Source organism: Centroberyx gerrardi, chromosome 15 (assembly GCF_048128805.1).
Source record: "Centroberyx gerrardi isolate f3 chromosome 15, fCenGer3.hap1.cur.20231027, whole genome shotgun sequence".
Taxonomy (NCBI): Eukaryota; Metazoa; Chordata; class Actinopteri; order Beryciformes; family Berycidae; genus Centroberyx; species Centroberyx gerrardi.
Genome location: NC_136011.1, coordinates 29,105,838 through 29,128,008, shown reverse-complemented (window position 1 = coordinate 29,128,008; position 22,171 = coordinate 29,105,838). Strand labels below are relative to the sequence as shown.

The 22,171-nt window shown below is 44.9% G+C and overlaps 1 protein-coding gene across 4 annotated transcripts in view; it reads left to right on the top strand.

The window, feature by feature from the left end:
• Window positions 1-592: 592 nt before the first annotated feature.
• Window positions 593-22,171, top strand: part of rtn4b (reticulon 4b) — a 40,764-nt gene continuing 19,185 nt past the window's right edge. The window contains exons 1-4 of one of the 4 annotated variants that reach the window (XM_071896720.2): window positions 593-1,110; window positions 1,183-1,438; window positions 13,265-13,318; window positions 14,397-16,292. In XM_071896720.2, coding sequence (XP_071752821.2) covers window positions 814-1,110; window positions 1,183-1,438; window positions 13,265-13,318; window positions 14,397-16,292 — 2,503 coding nt within the window. In that variant the 5' untranslated portion in view covers window positions 593-813. Of the gene's footprint in view, window positions 1,439-13,264; window positions 13,319-14,396; window positions 16,293-22,171 lie in introns of all 4 variants that reach the window. The other 3 variants (XM_071896719.2, XM_078288768.1, XM_071896721.2) reach the window with 3 other exon arrangements.

Sequence of the window (22,171 nt, the reverse complement as noted above, 5' to 3'; positions counted from 1 at the left end):
AAAGTATCTCAGGAACTTTTACTCTGAGGACATTTTAAATGAGACACTTTTTACTTTTACTGCGGTAGATTTTTACACCTGTACTTTTACTTTATTTCAGAAGGTTAACAGTGGCCTACTTCTACTTGAGTAGGATGTTTTAGTTCTTTTTCCGCCCCTGGTTGAGTGATATGTGACTTTTTTTGCCTCAGGATTTTTTCCCCCCATTTAACTGTTTGTACAGCATTTCTCAGAGTTACAGGACTGGCTTTACACTAGCTGTAGGAGGAGTTTGTGTAATAAAAAACCCCACAGTAAGTTAAAGTTATATAATATTGCTCCACACACACACACACACACACTGAACTGAGCTGAAGTTATGTCACAGCAAACGGGACTGACAAAACTCTGCTCCTCCTTAAAATTTTGGACAACTCCGCAGCGGTGGAAGGCTTCAGAAAGGGGCGGAAAGTTTACTCCCACATCCAGGTGGGCGGGGTCGGTTGACTTCGGCACGCACTGATTGGTCACGGTCGGCGTCGCTCAGGTGAGACTCGGCATGTGATTGGTCAGCGGAGTTCCCCTTCTCCTTTTCAACATTGTGGAGGCTGTCTGGGACTCGGGTCCGATCCGATCTGAGGTGGCGGTGGTGTGGCGCACTTCTCCAACTTTGTCCGGTCTTTAAAAGTAGAATTTCACGGAGAGGGGAGTTTACCGGTGCGTTTTAGCGGCGTGTGTCGGTGGAGTTTTGTTGCCGGATCTAGTTTAGCGGAAAGTTAATCGGATCTGAAACTTTTTTTTTTTTTTACCCTCGGGAGACAGTTTGAAAAAAAGATGGCAGACAGCGAGGAGCAGCAAGTCTCTTCCACCACGTCGTTCGGCGAGGAGCTGATCCACCTGGTGGACCCGGAGCCCGGGCAGGCCGAGCTGGGCCCGCCGAAACAAGACCTCTTCGACGCGGATGAAATCGTGGACTTGGTCGGCGGGGCGCAGGACGCCATCGAGCGGCACATAGCTGAGGACAGTGTGCCGAGTGAGTTCACAGAAACTTCCTTCACTCCTCCAGAGGAACCGGTGTCGTTACCCGAACCTGTCTACGTAGCCGAGCCAGAGCCGGAGCCGGAGCCCGAGGTAGCGCCACCGACCCCCTACACCCCACCGCAGGAGGAGGAGGAGGAGGATGCCCCGGTGACAAAAAAAGAGGAGGTGATCCCAGACTCCACCACCACCCCTGTTGCTCCAGAGTCTCTTCTTCATGCAGAAGAGCCTGTGGTTTTCGCCCCCAAAGCCGAACCGGAGAGTGCTAAGATCGTAGCGGAGCCAGAAGTTGTGCAGCAGCCGGAACCCGTCCCGGAGCGCGGTTCCCTCCCACCGGTTGAACCCCCGACCGCAGCCCCAGCCCCCGCAGAGGCAGCAGAGGAATCTGCGGTGACAGAGGAAGCACCGGCTCCAGCATCTTGTGAGTATCCAGACGGGAAAAAGATGATAAATAACTGGGGAAACTGTGTTTTTGCTCATTTGACTTGATCCACGACCCTAATTCATCTTCACATTGATATGGGTGAGATTGTATTGAATTGGGTTATTTTTTATTCATCTTGCCAGTTCCCGTTTCTGTACATCTGGGCTAGGTTAGCATCGTGCGCGTGCCAAGACCGGGACATGATGATGAACAACTGGGGGAAATGTGTTTTTTTTTCTTCGTTTAACGTTTGTCCACTAGTATAAGTGAAAGAATGTTTTATTTGTGTTATTTTGTCTAGTTTGCTGTCATTTCTTCAGTTAGCGTTACATGGCACGTTAGCCGGTTAGCTGGGTTGGGGATGCTAGCCCGAGGGGAGCGGTGGGCTTTCAACATTATGCTGACTAGCTGTTTGACATTTGGGTGTACTGTGAATGGAAATTACACACTTTTTTACTAAATAAGCATATTTGTTTTGAAAATTATGCTACGCGTCTTCTTTTCACAGAAGATTGTATCCAGATAAGCTAGCAGGTTAGCAGGTTAGCTTGCCTTCTGCTGTGCAGAAGATGCGGCCCACCTGTTTTGACAAATAAACGGCAGGAAGCATAATGTTAACTGTTGACTGGATGAGCTGGCAAAAATGCAGCATTTTGACTTTCTCAACGATTTATCAACAATAAGTGTTCACAAATATCGCAGCCATGTGTTTTATTAACGTTTTATTGGAACATGTATATGATTTAGACCGTATGGATGCATTATTGTCAGGCTGAGCAGCGCCCATCTGCTCCGCCTCTCCCCGCTGCGTGGCCGCTGTTGCTAACGGCAGTTGCTACTACGGGTTCCATTATCGGCCACGCATTTTACTCGTATTTCGTTCGTATAACCGCAAACGACAAACGAGCCACTACTGACACAAGGCTGCTGGGCATCTGGACCGCAGCACTGCCCGCTAATACAAGGCTCTGGAGTCGGAAAACAGAAGGAACCGTGCAGCGTTGGGCGATTGCGCGTGTCCGATTTCGGTAAGCAGCGATCAAATTGACTTTGTACTCCGACACATGTGACGTGATGCATAATCACAGGGACAGTATATCCTTCGGCGAATGTGTTAAACACTGTGGAATTGACTATTGTATGTGTGTGTGTGTGAATTTGGGGCAAGAGTGTCGTCATCCAAATTTTGCGGATAAAAAGGGGGAAAGAACCACGTCAGACAGTGATGTGTCCGATAATGGAAGCAGCACGGCGTTAGCACAGTAACGCTGTGTACCAAAGCTGTAACCCAGAGATTAGTCACAACAAAGGAATCCGCTCTGCGTCCACTCCCTGCCGGCTTCCCATGTTTTCCACATTATACTGAAGCCACTTTAACACACGAAACCAGTTAAATTTAATCCCGTTTCCGACCTGGCTTCTGCTTTTTAGCCGGCTGCCCCCCCCCCATCCACACCCCAATATATGCACATTATTTAGCAAGAGGCCTGTGAGCCTATTTCGGGCTCCCTTTGAGCTATAGAAGTGGTCTTTTGACGTTTTATTATAATGTTGTGGGCTGTTGGAGTTGTGCTAATTATTAGGAAGTGTGTATTGTGAGCGGTTAGTGTGGTTTTTGTGTGGATGAGGCAGATAGCAGGTAAACAGGCTGTAATGGTTTTCCCAGACATGAGGCAGCAGGAGCGGGCAGGGTGGGGCTGGGCTTGGCACGGCTGCTGATGTATACTGGTAAATAAGAAGGCTGGTGATTAAACCTTCACCTCCCAGCATCGCAATCACCAGTTTATACAATAAAAAACAAAATCAGATTCATTTTCAGATGGAGCTGAAACTATTAGTCAACAGAAAATTAACTGATTTAATAGGTTAATCATTCTAAAAATATCAAACATTTGCTGGTTGCAGCTTCACAAATGCGGTTTTCATATCAATATAAAATGAATGCTTTGGGTTTTTTGGCTGCTGGCCAGACAAAGTAAGACATTTGAAGAATCGCTTTGGGCTCTGCTGGCATTTGTCATTATTTTTGACATTTTATAGACTAATCGTTTAGTGGAAAAAAAGAATCGATAATGAAAATAATTGTTAGTTGCAGCCATAGTTTCAGAAAAACCTTAATTATGGCTTTTCCCTCTTAAAAAGACCCTGCCTTTGCTTCAGTTGCATCAGTTTGATGCTACTTACGATGAGCTGGTTCTGTGAGCTTTCAGGTTTGTGTCGGCCTAAAAATGTGTTTAAACTGAGCTTTACCCTCCACACCCCGTCCCTGTTGTCGGGCGTCTGTCGCCCAGACCTGTGACTGACAGGCCGGTTAATCGTCCCGGGACTCGACGATTACTACTGGCCTACATCTTATTTTTGGGTCGCCTACATCCGTCACTCTCTGTTTGTAAAGTGCTGGTCAGGTGGATTAGATGGAGAGGGGGGGATGTCAGATGCACAGGCACAGTGGCTTAAGCTGTGTGTGTGTGTGTGTGTGTGTGTGTGCGCAGTGTTGTTGTTTCTCTGTCTCCTAGTGAAGGCCACAGATGAGTGGGGTTAAGTGCAGCAGAGTCAACATGCGTCTCTCTCTCTCTCTCTCTCTCTCTCTCTCTCTCTCTCTCTCTCTCTCTCTCTCTCTCTCTCTCTCTCTCTCTCTCTCTCTCCCCCACACACACACACACACTGCCAGCACAGCAGCTGGCCTTTAGATCCAGAAGTGAGCTGTAGACACCGCAGAGTCCGGCTCCTGAATATGATGAGGACCACATGGTGATCTGTTTTAAATCTCACTGCTTATCGCTGGGATGTTACCCACCGGTCCTGTACCGATGTGTCAGATCCACGCTGACTTTAAGGCCTTAAAGACTTCAATGTAAGAATTGAGCCGAGTTATGAGCCTGAATCAGGAAGTGGATCAGGAAGTTGCAGCAGAGGAGAGTGTCCAATTACAAATAATTGAGACACTTTGCTCTTTTTGCCCAAATCATGATTATTATTATTATTATGGTGCCAAGTATTTGGATGAAATGTTGGGATTCAACAACAGATCCTGCTGCTGTGATGTTCAGTTGACTGTGGGTCGAATGTTTTAGAACATAATTTCACTAAATAGCATTTTAGAAGAGAGAGAGAGAGAGAGAGATAGAAGAGAACGTGGCGGAGGGATACCATTTAGGAGAGGTAGTTCCTGTTTGGGAGACCGGATCTACTTTTATTTTTAAATGCTAATTTTAGTGTAAACCAAGAATAGAAATGCAAAATGAGGATGGACCAGTTACTGCTTTGTTGTCTTACAGCAGGATCGTGTTACATGTCATGTTTTCAGTCTATTTTCGTGGCTTATTCAAATTAATTTGTAAGTAAAAATCTGAACGCTACAAACTGGTCCAGCTGCATCTGATCTTGGTGAGGAGATTATATTCTGGTTTCCACGTTAAAACTAAGTGGAATATTGCTCGAAGTCGTCAAAATGCAAACAGTTACCTCTCGCTGCCATGTGGGGGCGCCAGAGTGTGAAATTGCCTCGCGCAGCTTTAAAAGGAGTCAGACGCCATTAGAAAGCTTTTAAATGGGTTTTTGATAACGGCAACTCACACTTTCTTCATGTTTATGGTCATTTCTACTGAAGAAATCAGTTTAATGTGTTTTGATTCTGCTGTATTTAGGTTCGTATTCATTAGAGATTTCATTACAAAACTCAATATTCCTTTTGGAAAAAAAACATAATTGCCTGAAGTATTACCATCATTCACCGTGTCTGAATTAGAGAGGATCCGGTCTGTGAAAGTGTGTCATCATGTTGTGTTGAAACGTCTCACAAACCGCCCGCCGTCCCGAACGAGACGACAGCAAACCGACAGCGGCTCGAATGCTGAAATGTTTTCTGTACTTTCTCTCTGCAGTTTAACAGAATATCTCCACACTCTGGGACTTTGGCAATCCATTTTCTTTTATTGTTGTGAAATTCTGGATGGGTTTCCACATTCCCCTGCCGAAACCTGTCTTTCATTATGTGACTGAGGCAACGTGTACAAGGTTGAGCCCCGGGGCCTCGGCTGTGTTAAAGTACAGCCTTCACTTCTGTAAATCAGATGCGTCAGCACTTCTCTCCGGCCAGCAGCAGCACCAGATCTTACCGGGATCAGACCCGGCTCAAATCGGAGAGAACTGGTTTGGATTCACTGCTTCAGTACAGGAGCTGGAGGCCAGTCTCTCTCTCTCTCTCTGTTTCTCTCTCTCTGTAGGCAGGAATAGATTATATGAATGAACCAAAGTCGTATCAAAGCAGCTGGACTCTGTTTTTTTTTTTGTGTGTGTGCTCCTGTCAATGTTTCCCAAACTGTTTGATGTCGAGGACCCTTCAGCAGTTACATACCGGCTCACAAACCCCCATCTGATGAGATTTTAAGTATAAATTAGGGCAGAATTACATAACTGTCTAGTTGGTAGATGGAAAAACAACAGTGGAGAGAGAAAAATCAATTGTCAAAGTCTCATGCAGCCTGTTTAACGAACCAGCAGGGGAGGAAAGGCCAAAATATATTCTAATCTACTAGAATATTTACCTCAATATATTGCTTTCAAATTAATTTTGATACCATAGTATAATGGCTGTAGAAAAATGAGACCATCACGGTGAAAATTGGTTTATTCTTTATGGAAGAGGATTAGGGCCACATGTGAAGAATCTGAGTTTTGACTTTATTCTCAGAAGTCTGACTTTATTTTCATCATTAATCTCAGAACTCCAAAAAAATGTTCACATGTGGCCCTAACCCTCTTCTGTACTTCTAAATGTGTTGCTTTCTATGTGTTTATATCTCCCAAAATGTATAATGAATTGAAACCTACTTGAGTAAAAGTAAAATCACTGACTTGGAAAACCTACACACTACAAGTACAGGAACTAGAGAGGGCTTTGGGCTTTGGGCTCTGACAGGAACCATACATTTAGTTCTTTCTTTTTATGAGATGGCAGCAGGTGGGTGTTGTCCTGAAGTCGTATATCAGGGTCAGGCTGTGTAGCGTTCCTCAGTCCACTTATAGTCCGAGGAGACGAATCCCTCGCAGGGTTAGAAGTCGTTTCATCCTGCGGAGTTCAGTCTGTAGAGCAAGGCACTCACACTGCCCGGGTCGGGGGTTCAAATCCCACTGAGGGCCGGTACGTGATCTGAGGTTCAGGATTCAATACAACCAGGATACGATGTGATCAATAAAAGTTCAGTGGCAACAAAGTCTGACTGTGCAGAATTCTGTTTATTTCTGAGCTACAAATCTTTCTAGCGATGCCATTGGCTGCTAGAATGTAAACAACAATTTAAAAATGTCGTTACAAAGTGACAATAATATAATTTGGATGGAGAGCTTGTGAAACTGTGATGGTCAAGAGTCTCATTAGTGATTACTACAGCAGAATAACATGGAGCTAGTATCGCAATATATTTTCGATATATCTAAATGGCTTCAATTGAAGTTGAATGTAGAAAGCCAGAAGAATGGATCTGTAAAAGAATGTTTTTTTGTACTTGCTTAAATTTTGAGAGGATGTTTGATAAGGAAATGAAGTTCTGAAGTCATGAATCACTGTATCCAGCTCATAGTTCATATCACAGCCCATTCATATAGCCTGTCCCTAGCTGTTATAAATGTAGGTTGGTGCATGTGAAGTGAGGATGACACAGCATACAACTCAATCAGTTCATTCAGGCCGTTTTTTTCTGTTCCTGCTTTTTTTCCACATCTCCTCCTGCATTTTTTTTCTTGTCTGACCCTGATACATGGCTGGTATTTAAAGCCATAATGCAGTTGTTATTGATAGAAGCGGAGCAGTTGCTCTGCTCGTACGCCTCCTGTCTGACTCCTCCAGATCCAGACCGGATCACATTACCAGGCCTGCAGCCAGCCTCTCAGAGCTCCATATGGTGTGACGTGAACTGACTATAGCTGGATACACTGACGACTTCTTAACTTCATTTCCTTAGCAAACAGACGCCGTGCGAGACCTCCAACATGAATCTGTAGGTTTGCCTTTCTTACCGTGAGATGGGTCTGCCTGTAGGTCTCATGGGTCCAGATGAGGTGGATGATGAATCAAAAAGATAGTGTAGGTTAAAGAAAATGATTCACACGATAAGTTCAAAGTATCAAATCAACAAACGGGAATAAAAGGTAATCAACAAAATCACTGCAAGTATATTACATCATGTTTAGGCTCAGCCAGTAGAACTGTTTACAAAATATTTACAAGATGTTCATTAAAGGTCCATATGGTGTAAAGCAGGACTCCCTCTCCTCTGTGATGATAAAGGAGTTGGATGTGTATCTAAACATGGTGAAAGTATCAAAACTAAATCCATACAATCCATATTAGAAAAGCGAGCCTCTAAACGAGCCGTTTGGACTTCCGTAACTTTGTGGCGTCACAAAGGTTCGCTCATTATCGTTTCTGTAAGAAATAATAGACTAACAAAGTGTTTTTTTCAAAGCGGTCGAGCGGTCGTCATCGTTTATTACCGGAGAGTTTTCCCTACCTGTAGCCGCCGGGCCGCGGCGTCTCACGTTTCACTCTCGAAACGGTTAGCCGATCGGAACGGAGGGGTCGTTAATATTAATGAGCCTTAAAGACACGGCGACAGAAACGGCCTGTTCTTGGTAAGGCTCAGAGAGATGCTGGAAAATGAACGTGGAGAAATGGATTGAGAGTGTTTTTGGTTCATGACACCACACACACAGCTTTGAATGGACAGAAAGACACTAAATAAAACTGGACAGTGCAGAACATGGGACCTGTAATTGAAATGGCTCCAACATCCATTCCTTTGAGCACTGTGGATTTGACCCTTGACCTCCTTACTTTTTGGTTGCTTATAATATTTGTGATCAAGGAATTGAAGCCTATTCTACTGTAGTATTCACTATGAGACAAGACAAGAGTGTCAGCTTAAATGCCTGAAATGTAAATATATTTTTGAGCTACTTGAATGGGAACATTAAAAACCTTTTCAAGTTCCAGTGTCTTCTAAGTATCAGGTGATTTCCAGAGTCTGTTTTGTTGTTATCTGTTCCACTGAAGACGAAGAGCTTCAGAACCCAACATGTTGAAGCGGTGTAACATCAGTACGCATGATTAGCCTGAGAGCGAAGCGTGTTAGTTTCCTCCGGCTGAAACCCGACCGCAGCCGCAGCCGAGTCGAAGCGAGCCTCAGGTTGCACGGGCTGCTCATCCTGCCGTGACCTTTCACCTTCCACCAGCCTTTACCTGCTCATGTTAAAGGACCTGGGCAAGTATAAACTGTAGCTTACCTAGCACTGGGTCAAATTAATGTAGGTTTTTCACTAACTATTTTTTTCGGCATGTAGGACACTTTTGATGTCGGTGGTGAATTCCCTACAGACTGTAGAGACTAGGTTGAAGAAATTTGTCGACTGGAAGTCCGGTCTGTTGGACATGGCGTTTGCGTGGGACGCTGTAGGCGATACCCAAAATGTAATATTGCGTTGCTGTCCCACTAAAATATTGCGATATACCATATTATTGCGGGTGTGGGTTTTTTTTTATTTTATTTTTTTATTTTATTTAATTTCTTCTAAATCACATGAAAAGTCTAGGCTACTAATAATAAAAATGAGAATAAGAAGAGTTATTATTATTATTATTATTATTAATAATAGCCTAGAAATTCAATCTTACTATTCAAGCCATATTCGATACCGCAGAAAATATTGTGATATTCGGTCATAATGAATATTGGCCGGTGCAAGCCTGCAGTATAGTGTGGATACTTCAAGATTCCTGCGTGTTAAAGCTACAATATGCAACTTTTCTGCTCGAGACAGGAAGTGTATAGTTAGCCCCGCCCTCCTCCCCCTCCCCACCACCTGTCAGTCATCTTGATGATGTCATCTGTCCTGAGGCTGAGGTCACCCGCAGCCTAAAGTCCTTTGCTCTTCTTTCTTTTCTTCTTCTTTCCTCCATTGTTGTTGTTGCTGTGACTTCCTGCTCTGCGGCCGCTCGCCTCACCTTGACAGACACAACTGGCTCACCGCTGGCCCCGCCCACAAGACACGCCCACAGGAAATGGTTTACACCCCCCTAAACACCCCAACATTACTTAAAAGACAATTTCAGACAAACTGGAGATTTAGGCCTGAACTCGCAGACTGAGAATGTAGAATAGATCCTATTTATTGGTATTTTAATGTCAAATAAATTGCATATTGCAGCTTTACTGCAGGCTGAGTAATAAAAATTTGAATGAACACCAGCCAAAGTCTTGGCTGTAGCTGATAAGTTAGTTATTAAATATAATAAAGATAAGTTAGTTACTCTACCAGCCACTTTGGCAGGTAACCAGCCCTCATTTGCAGGCCCTGTTTGACTCTAAAAGTCTAGTTGGCTGGTAAAATAGTGAAAGTGGCTTCTGAATTTTTACATTTCCCAGCTAATTTAGCCAAGGATGTTAGCTTCCTGCCCTGATCTTTAGATTAGATTTAGATTAGATTTTATTTCGAACATGTTAAAAATAACCAATAAAATTAACAGAAAACATATACAGCAAACTCTCAATAAACAACATAAATTAATTAAAAAAGTATTTCATGTCCGAAAAGGAGCAGGAAGAAGTGAATACTTATGAAGTCCTGTCCCCTCTCTTCGCCGTACGGCCGGAGTTCCCGTCCTTCCAGCTCGGGTTCAGATCCGCCTGCTGAGAGGAACGCTGTGACGGGATGTTCGCTCTCATCTGGTTACACTAGTCGAGCGTGGCCCAGTTCCCGCCGTGTGAGGTCTAGATCTTGTAGTGTGTGTTCGCCCTCAGCAGGACAGATGGATTGGGAGTTAGCGTGGGCTCCAGTCATACTGCCGTCTAAATTTGTGCTTCACGACTTCTTTTTTTGGTTTCGTGACTCCCAAAGATGAAGAGAGGCGTACATGTGACGCTGTAGCAGACAGAAACACACCGAAGTTTGACTCCTAATGATGATTTTTCCTTTTCAGACTATTGAACCAATTTTTGAAACGAGACTAGAGGCAGTACATAGCCTATTCATTATTAAACAAGAAAAATGTATGATAAATATTAAAAGCATGATAATACATTTGTAAAATAGAAATATGAGCATCAGACCAGACTTCATTTTGTTCTGCTAGATTTTCCAAGCATGAAGAACTGCATCTGTCTCCTTCTACCCATAATCCCTTGTGTTTCGGGGTGGTTTCCTGTAGTTGGAGTTGCAGTTCTCTTGTTGGAGGACTGAGACTCTCGGTGCCATTATTCAGAGTTCAAAGGTCAATGTTCTCACCTGGACAAACCAGCTGAACTGAAGGAGGAAACACTGCAGAGTTTGAATAAACATTTGAACCCCTCTACTGCCGTCTAACGCTGAATGTCTCGTTGGTTCGATCCTAGGTCCGCTTCACCGCTGGAGCCTGAACAGCAGAGGTAACCCAACAGAACGGCCTAATCTGAATAATCATTGGACCCAATCTAATCATTATCAGATTAGCATGGGTGCAAAGGCGGAGATTTAATTCTCTTACGCTTTTGATGCACATTAAACCAATGGATCGGATAATCAATAATCAAACTCGTATGAGACGTAGGCATTGCTTATGATGATTTCTGATTTTTCATTTTTGAAGCTTCATTATGATTGTAGAACTCATCCAAGCTTGATTTCTGTGCTTCACACTCAAACCTTTGATGGAGCCGGCCGCAGTGCATGCTGGGACTAATTTCCCACTGGTTTACAGCAAAATCCAGAGTTCAGATAACGGGATTGGAATTATAAAACAAGCTTAGTGAACGTTGTAATTTTGATCATCTGTATTACAACAGTAGATACTCCTGATTAGATTGGCTTTGCTTTAGATTTTCTTTATTTACCCAAGGTACAGTATGTATGACTGAGCCCCACCCCACTTCACATTCATACTGGGAGTTGCCCAGTACAACCACAGCCTACTGTTGGCTACAAAGCAGCTCCACTGTAGTATTTTAGGGGTTAAATGCCTTGCTCAAAGGAACTTGTGTTGTTTTTCAGGGAACATCACGTTTGGGTTGTCTGTATTTTTATTGTCCTGCCACATGCAGTTCTCTGTTAGTGTAATAGAATTAGGCAGATTGGGTAAAAACACCAGAAATGGGAAAGTATTTTAAGCATTCTCCTCTTAGTTTCAGTTAGTTTAATTTGTCTTTACAAGCCATCTGCTAATGGGTTGAACTTATTACTTTACACAAGAGCTCCAAATTAGGTTTCTTCTCTGTGGAAGCATCGCTGGTGCAGGGTTAAACTTAATGATTATTTTAAAGGTAATTCTATTTGTGGATAGATTTCCTGTTTCTTACATGTAACTTGATTTGTAGGTACGGGTGTTTGTACACATGTAGTTGCAGCATCCAGGTTTCCGTTTTGCAGCACACTCCAGTCAAATCCCAGGATTACACCCCACTAAACATAATCCCTTTTCATTCCCTCCTGATCAAAGGTGAATGCTTTCCATTCTTGTGGCTTCCCTGAGATCTGTGTCTCTCTGTATGCTTTAAATCTGTTTATCTTCCTCCTCAGCGAAACCGTCAGCAAAGTGACTGGCTGTTTGTAACTGTCTCTTATGTCATGCTATGGCACTGATGTTGCTTTCATTCCTTCTTATCTGACCTGTTCTGTCTTCCCACTGTCGCCAATGAAACCTTGAGCTCTAAACAAGCCTGGACCTACCTGAGAGAATTTTTGGGTTAAGCAATGTGGAGGTAGCTTTACCAAATCGCTTGTGGCTCCGATGCTGCGTTCCACAGATGTTGGAAATTCGGACTTCCTTCCAGGACAGATGCGATGGGATGGCCCTGAGGTTTCCGAGATGCAGTTATCCTTGTCTTGTCAACCTGGTGACATACACTGTTAAGGATAATTTATACTTAGGCCTGTGCGTCGAAGCTACGCCGTAGAGTTTCAGAGAATGTAAACACGACTACTTCTTCTGCTATTACTTCCGTACTAACAATACTCGCCACTGCCGTCGAGCGTTTCGGCAGCCTCTGCCAACACAGAACTGTAAATGCTCGCCCCGCCGTAGCGATGCCGTCGACACCTACGGCGTATGTTCGATGCAGAAGTATAACTTTCCCTTTAATGCTACACAGCAATATTTTTAACATGTCTATAATCCCCAAAATACAACCCCAAACCCAAATCTGTGGTGAAGCCTGACATCTAATGGTGTAAAGTAGGGTACTGCACTGGCACTCTGCTGTTGGCTGGTCTTTGTGCCAGGTGATGTCACCGCCTGTTGTACTCTATGGAAGGTGACCTCAGCATTCAGTATTGCATGACCTTAAATCTATCAAACCACCTGCATGGTTAATAAATTAGAGATGTAAACTTGTACTTACTGTACGGTGGCTAACGTTCTATGCCAATTGGCTAGCTACTGCTGCCAAATATCACTGACATGACTTTAGCTGTTGCATGGGGAACAGTATTTTACATTTGGTGAAGTAAATCCCGCAGGCGTCCATGTTTCCGCTCTGGTTTGTCTGAACTAAAGCTCTGGAATGAACGGAGGCTGTAATCTACCAGCTGTGAATTTCTGACTTCCGCCATTGAATGGAACGCAGCATTAGGTCGCCACAAGGCCATCGTGCCACTCGAGGTGTAGCCTGTAGATTTTTTATTTTTTAGGTTTTAGGATGCGCAAATCCCAGTCTTCTGTAATGGGAGATGCACTTCTGTCTGTTTTGGTGTCCTGGTCACATCCCTGCAGGCTTCATTGGGCAGTCGGGCTTTCCTCTTATCTTACATACTGACCTGTTTCCCTCTCTGCTGCTGTCTCTTTGTCTTCCACAGATGCACCTTCTCTTCCTAAAGCTCAGCCTCATCCTCTGATGCAATTCCCTACAGGCAAGTTCTCTCTGCTGGTTGTGTTTCCCAGCCTCCCTCTTTCGTTCTCTCCTGCAACTTCTTTAGTTCATCCCCCCCCTTTGTCCTTAAAGCACTTCATTTTGACTGACAAAAAAAAACCCATTGCATGTAAGCTGTAGATTTGTTAGATTTAGCTTTTATGTAGGATTTTTGTGCATTTGTCAGAGTAACTTTGCGTAAATTTGATATTTTACATTGCTTGTGTTTGTCTTGCATTGTGACTCCCATGCAATCGTGGTAGAATAGATTGAATTTGTAACTTTGTATTTAAAATATACAAGTAGTGTTTAGTGAAATAATGATTCCCCTCATTGATTAGCAGGCCTCTTAATTATAATCCACAATATACGGCCTAACTGAAACAAACTTCTGTTTGAGACTGTAAAATAAGATTGTTTCCATGAATGTGACTATATTTTAAAAATGTGTTTTATTTTTGAGAGGAATCATTATCTGCCTTCACTAAACAGCTTGTGTTTGTAAGGCACACTGGGCATGATTTGTTGGCGCCAGACCTGGGCAAAAACTATATTACCTCGATACACCTGACCAGTGTGGTGAACCACTCCCCAGCCAAATACTGGAAAATTTTGATTGTGGCTGGGAAGTTAGTCTACTTTCCCAGGCACCTTGGCAGGTTACTGGCCTTTTACTGGTAGTATTTTATTCTAAAAAAATATAGTTATCTGGTAATGCTCTGAGAGTGACCACAGTGGCCTGGAGACAAGTTGGTTTCCTTCTCTGCTTTTCCCAGTTTGGAATCCACCAGCCACTTTGACCGGTGGATGGTTAAGTTAAATGCTGTTCCTTATTTTACCAGCTGAAATGCTTTTTGGAACGGAAGAGATGCTTGGTCACCTGCCAAAAATGTCTGGTAAAACAGATTAAAGCTACCAGCCACACCAACCTTTAGCAGCATTTGGCCGGTATTAATCTCCCACCCTCATTCCAAATGTATTCAGTTATGTTCTACCCAGGTGTGGTGGGCACTGTATGGAATGGAGTGTGTCTTTGATATGTGCTGTATTGCATTCTCCCTCCTCCCTCTCTACTCAAGCACTTGGGCAGAAGGGTGATTCCCCTGCTCCCATCTCTCCTCTCTCCCCTCTTCACTCTCCTGACTCTCTGGAAGAGCTGTCTCTGACCGAGAGTCCCAACCAGCCCCCTACTTCGGCATGTGCTGCACCGTTCGGCTCCTCCTCCGCCGTACCCCCCGAAACTCGTTCCAAGGACATGCCTTGGGATGGTGAAGAGGGTGACTCTGGACCGGGCCGTAGTAAGAATAAGGAGGATCTTCTAGATCCGTTAGCTGGTCCTTACCTGAGTTTAGGGAAAGACCCAGGGCCCCAGAATCCATGTGAAGACAGCGGAGTTTCCGTTTCCCCTGAAGACAAGCTGTTTAGCTCAGACAGGTCCTCCACCGGCCCCTCTCCCATGACCCCCCCGATGAAGGTCCCTGAGTCTTACTCTGCCTCCTCTAACCCAACAGAGCACTGGGATTCACCGTTCCTAGCATCTCAAGACAACTCCAGAGTCTCCATGGATACCTTCTCCAAGGACACAGCCCCCCGGTACGAGCCCGACCTGCACGGCAACCAGTCTGACGAAGACGATGACTTGATGTATGAGGTGAAGAAGAATAATAACCCATTCGAGGGCTATTCCCCCTTGGCGGATGCTGGCTACTCCCATTTTGGGGACACCAAGTCTGACAGCAGGGCTGCCAAAATGTCAGAGAGTCCCACTCCGGATCTGGTCCAGTACGGACAGACCGGAGACTCCCAGGATAGCCCGCCATCTTTCTTTGACGAGGGCAAATTGTACGAGACAGGCAAGATTGCCGCCGACTCGCTCATGCAGTCAGTGAATCAGTTCTCGTCCAATCTTAAAGATGATGATGATGATGAGGAAGAGGAGGATTCTGTTCTGCCGCCGTCTCTACCAGACATCCTGAAGTCTTCCCCTCTCAACCCTGACAAAATCGACTCTGGCTCCTCTGAGGGAAGCCCAGAGGAGCAGAGCCCCGTCCTTGAACGGAGGATGATGGAGTCGCCCAACCCTCCAATCAATCTGTCAGTTAACAATCCGTTCGCTTTTGATTCCAAAGTGTCCCTGTTGAAAGAGATGGCCGAGGAGACGGAGGCGAGAGCGGCCGGAAAAGCGAAGGGTGACGACGACAAATGCTTTGGCGCATTCGACCTCGTCAAAGAGGCAGAAGAAACCACTCCGACTAAGGTCAAGGAAGAGGAACCCGTCAAGATCGAGCAGAAAGATTGGTTTTCAAGCCATGATTCACCAAAAATGACCGACAAATTTGAGCCGCTCGATTTCCAGAGCAAGAAAACCCCCGCTGAGGATTCGGATTCTGAGTCGCCGACAGCGGACTCCCTGTCTCCAGTTCTAGAAGCCATGGCCAAGAACCCTGCCAGCTTCCAGGTGGAAATGGAGAAGAAGGACCTGAAGATGGAGGTGGAGGAGGTGGAGGAGGTGGAGGAGGCAGAGGTGGCGGAGGAGGTCTCCGAGCCCGAGGTCTCCTCTGAGGAGTTCGAGTTCATCGAGAGACCACCCAGGGGCGTGATCGACGAGTTTCTGGAGGCTCTGGATAATTCCAAGTTTGCCTCCTCCAAGGCACCGGAGATGTCCATGGATGACGATCTAAGCTTCGGGAAGAAAGATGTGGCTCCGGTTTCAGCTCCGGCTCCGACAAAAGTAGCCCCGCCCCCAGAGATCGAAGAAGAGGCTCCAAGCCAGAGCTCCTACCTCCTCCTCTCCCAGGCCTCCCCCAAGTCCTCCCCGCAGAAGGGCAAGGCGGAGCTGGAGAAGCCCGAAGTCCAACCCCCGTCCCAAGCTCCGCTCCTCCACTCCCCTGTCCGCAAACCAGAGGAGGCCGTCGCTAAGAAGAGCGCGGAGGGCGGCAAAATGTTTCAGATGCCAAACCTGAGCGCAGAAGCAGGTAAAAATAAATCCATCTCGGCATGGAAACCATCCCCCCCCATCCTCCTCAGTTTTCATTGGTTCTTCCATGTTCGCCGGCATCATTTTCATCATCACCATTAAGTTCTCCTTGGTCATCTTCTCCCACCCACCCAACCGACTACCGGCAGACATCGTTCACTTTAGACCCTTTCAGTTTCTTCTGGGTGTCACCTTTCTTTTTCTCTCGCATCGTCCTCTTTTGCATTTTCTTTGAAATTAACCATTGCATTTTGTGTAGTGTGGTCTGTGTGTGGTTGTATGTTCCATCGTAGTTTTGCCTTCTTTTTGCATTTCTGCTCAGTAGAAAGACAAATCATCTCTATACTTAAATATTTTACTGCTTTATTTAATCTTGAAATGCGGTAAGTACAATATGTTCACTTTCATAACTTTTTTGTGTTGAAAGTATGACCACCTTCTCGCTTTCTATTTTAAAACCATTGGGGGGGAAAATCCAAGACATTCTCTAAGGTGTCTTGTCTTAGAAGGAAGGATTCATGGGAACCAGACTTGCGATTTAACTACTGAGGGGAAGAGGGCGCACACACACATACAGCCATTTCTGAGTATTTGCCTTGAGAGCATTTTTGCTGTCGAATTGGATTACCTTGCCGTCTGGTTTTAGCCCCTCTCTGCTCTGGAAATAACCCGAGATGCCAGTCAGAAACCCAACACCACCTGACCGACCCCCCCCCCCCCCCCCCCCTCCCAGAGACCCCACCCAGCATGTTCCCCCAGCGACCGGCCCCGCCCTGCCACTGACTGAACAGGCAGCCGCTCTGATTATTATGGGCTGTGTAATATCTACCACACCCTAGTTTTTATGTACCTGAGGCTAAACATTATGTTCAGAGATACGCCTGTGCTAATGTAAATAGTCTAATCATGTCAGAGGGTATTGAACCTTTTCATCCACCAATCACAGTAGCTGTTAGGTTCCAGATTTCATCTACTACTACTACTAGATGGATAGTGAGCGTTAATTTCAATTATTATAGAGCGGTATGGTTCCCTGTTGATCCTAACTTGAGGTGTTGTGAGTCCAATTCAACCAAATAACAGTGATGGAAGGAATCCACTTCATATAATAGGGATGGGACGATGCACTTATTTTATTATGCGATATGGGGTTCATGATGCGATACAACCCTAAATAAAAGTTCGATGAGAGCAAAGCATGACTGTGCAGAATTATGCTTATTTCTGAGCCACAAATCTTGTATGTAAATGCTAAAAACAATTTAAAATGTCATTCCAAAGTGCAAATGATGATGGTCAAGCCGTCTCATTTATGATTACTACAGCAGAATAAAATGAAGCTAATATCACGATTCATTTTTCTGATACGTATTGTCACATGTTTATTGTAATATATTGAATTTCGATATATATCGTCCTACCCAGTGACACCTGCTCTTGTCCACCACCCCTTTCCTCTGATATCCATTTCCACATGGGCCCTCACTGTAAATAGCGCAGGGGACAGATGGTTACATAAGAGCCTGTGTTTCAGTTAACAAAGCTTTTTGATCTCCAAAACCCCAATGTTAGAATACATCTTGTGTTTTTGCACCCGTGGGTGAGTGTTAGAGGTGAAACTGCAGCGTAATGATATTTCTCAGCAGAAAGTGTCTGTTAGACGGAGCATCAGCCGGCCGGACCCGGCTCCTTCAGCGGGGCTTTTAGAAAGTGATGGATCACCTCTCTCTCTCTCTCTCTCTCGCTCTCTCTCTCTCTCTCTCTCTCTCTCTCTCTCTCTCTCTCTCCTCCCCCCCACGCTGCTTAGTCTTCATTTTAATGGATGACTCAGTTTTATTTAAACTGCTATTGATCCCTTAATATACACACACACTAATGGGATTCATGCACCATAGTTCTCTCTCTCTCTCTCACACACACACACTGCTACTGTATGGTTGTAGGATGACATAACTAGTGCAGTGGGACTTTGCTCTTTGGGATTAGCTGGCTGTGTGTGTGTGTGTGTGTGTGTGTTTGAGGAATCTCCTGTTAATTAAAGCCCTCCTCCCTGCATTGCGACACTGGCCGGCCCACACAGGGTTCTCCCTCCCAGAAACCCCTCAGCCAGCGTTCTTCTTCGTGTGACTTGAGATGCAGCGCTGCAGTCTGAACACAGAGGTCCCTCTTTTAGCCGGCGGTGCTAAACAGATGCTAGCAGGAAGCGTCGGTCGTGGCTCCTGCTGCTTCTCTGACCCGCGTTCACACTGTGAGCGACTTGGGTACTGTGTCGCTCTGATCTGACTGTTTGTGGGCGGGGCCAGCAGCTCAGTCATGCAGCTCAGTAGTTTGCCAAAAAATAGTCCCTTTTTTCAGACTCCACCCTCAAATGCTTTCTGTGACAATTCAAACATTTCACAATATCTTTACTATACCAACTCCCTAATTTGTGTCTAAATGACTCCTCAGATTTGTGTTTTTGCACCTCAGCAGTAAAAAGGTGCAGAGCAAAGTCCTCTAGAGACCGGCATCAGGGTGATGAGTCACCTTGTGCTGCGTGTTGCTCTGAGTATGACTGGCCAGGGCGCGACACCCAGCCGGCCAGAGAGACCTGAACTTTGTACTGCCTTCATGTGTAACTGACTCTTTCGCCATGGAGATTACCTTATTTCACTGTGTCGCAAACCGCGGGTCGTGGGCTTGTTTCGGGCCGGGCTCCAAGTGACAGAAGAGCCAGCAGGAATTTATCAGAAACTCTGAGGTTAAAGGGCAAATCTGTCAGGGTCGGTTCATTCATGAACTGAACTGAGGATGCATGGTCAGCTCAGCTCCTGCAGCAGAGTGAGAAAGTCTCAGCTGTAAGGAAACGCAATGTGAACTGAATGAGAACGACAGGAAACAGAACTGAATTCCATTAAATTCCATTAAATTCCACTTCTAAGAGAGTTTGTGTCCACTCTAAACATTATAAATCAAAACATTATGAATCAAATAAAAGACAGTTCAACAAATCAAACACATTCAGTCATAATGTATGTGTTACCATTACATGTTCTGCATCAAATACCAGCTGAAAGGAACCTTTAACATTTTATGATAGTCAGTATTGATAATAGGTTGTTAGGTTATAGGTTTTTTCAAATTCCGGTTCCTCAGTTGAGTTGGAGCTGATGAGTTCATTCATGAATTGACCCCAAACCTGCTGGTTAGAGTCTGTCCAGAACTGAAAGGTCACAGGTTCGATCCCCGCAACCGTCAGTGTGTGTGTTCAACTAATCAGCAAAATGCCTAAAACACTCAGTCCCTGATTTAAATACATGAAGTATACAACGTATTCGGACCACTTTCCTAATATTGAGTTTATCCCGTTTTGCATAATCCAAGTCTCAGTTTTGTCAATGTTTAAACTTGGTAAACTAACAGGTGAATCAGTCAGAGATCAGAGCTCCACCTGGACTCACCTGCTGCATGAGAGAAGCTGATGGGTTAGTGCAGGAATCATAGTTCTTTATGAAAGTGTCTGAAGTGACTCAAACTTCAGAGTCACTTCTGTATTTGGTGTTTCTGACAGTTTGAGGTTGTGAAACAGAACTGACGAGTCATACTGAGGAGACCAGGAGCCTCATTTAGAAAATGTTAGCACAGACAATTGCTTTGCTTATGACTCAGTCCTAGTTATTTATGGGGAAAGTGATGTTGAACCCCAAATCTGGCAGTTAACTCTGATTTTCTGTCATGTACACTCACTGGCCAAAATAATTGGAACAGCAGTTTTCCATAAAATATAAAAAAAAAAAACCCCTGCAGCTCCTGTCACTTCACTCTTCAAGGACCAAAGACTTTCTGTATTAGCTGAATATTGTACTCACATTATTACTGACATGATAGCAACATTTGATTCATAAATTATTGTTTGATAATAATATGATTACCAGTCAATTATGATTAATTGCCATACTCAACAAAAAACTGAGTCATAATCTAAAAGTTGCACATGAATGCTTTATATAATCAGATTCAGAAAATATATTTAACTTGAGTTACCAATGCCATGAAATCTATAGATATATATTTTTAGATATGAGTTTTCCGTCATCTTTTTTTTTTTTTTTGTTATTTTCTTTGAAATGATGATGAAGTCTCTTAGCTGGAGTGTGAGAGGAGGACAGGCAGAGGGTTTATGAGATGAGGCAGCTGCCCTCTAGTGGAGAGACTGAACCGTTACACACTGAAGTCTGTCAGGACTCATTTCAGTCATCCAGGTAGAAAGATCCAGGGAACAAAATCCACTGGAAATCCACTGAAAATGAAGAGTTGACATTGTTTCCCCGCTCATCCGAGAAGCTTCTTCACTTCTAATTAGTGCCGGGGAATATTCATTCATTTTAATTTTGAGTCCAGTTGATTTTGTTTCTTTTTTTTTGACAATTACCCCTCTTAGTTCATAATCCCAGTCAACTCCCTGCTAATGTAAAACCATGTGATGAACAACTGTCCAAACCAGCCGTCATCTGAGTCCTAAACATTTAGTCGGATGACAGAATAGTGAAACCGGTTTGTAAGTTTAGGACTTATTTATTTTTTAGAGACAGTGTATACGAATGAACATTTAAAACCAAATGTAAATATGCCAGATTTATCCACCAGGCTAATTTTCCTCTGTTGTCCCCTGGCAGGTCGATGTCGCAGTTAAAATACATTTCACAGTTTCATGAATCCACATAAAATAATTATAGTAGTAGTTGAAAGTGACTTGTGGTATTTACCTGCCACTGAGTACTTTAAGGTGCTTTTACAGCGTTTGTGTTTTCCCTGCAGCGACTTCAGTATCAGCAGGTTTTTGCTTTTCACAGAAATCTCACACTGTCGTGTCACGCTGCAGCAGGCAGAAGCAATCAGTCCCAGAACAGGAAATCAAATCCATTTCAAATTCCTCGAGTGACGGGGATCGTTGACCCCGGTCTGTCTCCCTGCTTCGTCATCAGATTTGAGGAGGGAGGGATGACAGAGGGAAGGAAAGGAGAGATAAAGGGAGGGGAAGAAGGGAGAGAAATGAGGGAAAGCGAAAGACAGAATGGAGGGTGAGAAGGGAAACCTTGCCAAAATGCCGGGACAGAGGGGGAGAGGAGGAGGAGGAGGGGGGGAGGAGGGGAGGAGGAGGAGGAGGAGGGGGGTGGAGGAGGAGGAGGAGGAGGGGGGAGGGGGGGGCAGAGACGGTTATAGGCGCTGCGTCAGAGTGCTGGCAGATCTGAGGCAGCAGACAGTCAGCTGACAGCCGGCCTGCAGGGGAGAGAGAGAGAGAGTGTGTGTGACAAACCAAGTGTGTGTGTGTGGCTTGGAGAGAGAGAGAGTTGGTTCCCTCACTGCAGTCGTCTCCCTGGAGGAAGTCTTGCCTGGGTTCCCCCCTCCCTCCCTCCCTCCCTCTTCTTCTTCCTCCTTCACCGCCTCCTCGTTTGCAGCCGAACACACACACACACTCACTCTCTCTCACACACACACACACACACACGTTTACCGCTCCTGCCGTGTCTTTCTCTGTGGAATGTGTGCTTGCTGATCGGACAGCATGGAGAACGCGGACAATTCAGCGGATAAAATGGACTGCCAGCCGTCCTGCAGGCACTGGAAGGAGCAGGGTAAACCTCGCCTTTCATCTAGCTGCTGCACACCTTTTCTTCTTCTTCTGGGTTTCTTTTACAGCCCTTCTGTGGTATTCTAGCTGTGTGTTGCGGTACACTGCCAGGGTTAGGGGTTTGATTCCCATGCTTAATGTCGCTGCACTTTAGGTAAAAGCCTCCACCAAACGGCTTGCCTTTAATAGCTTGGGCTCTTTTTATTATTCTGTCTGCATGGTTAGTTTGTCTGCTGACTGTGGGGGATCCAGGTTTGACATTGATC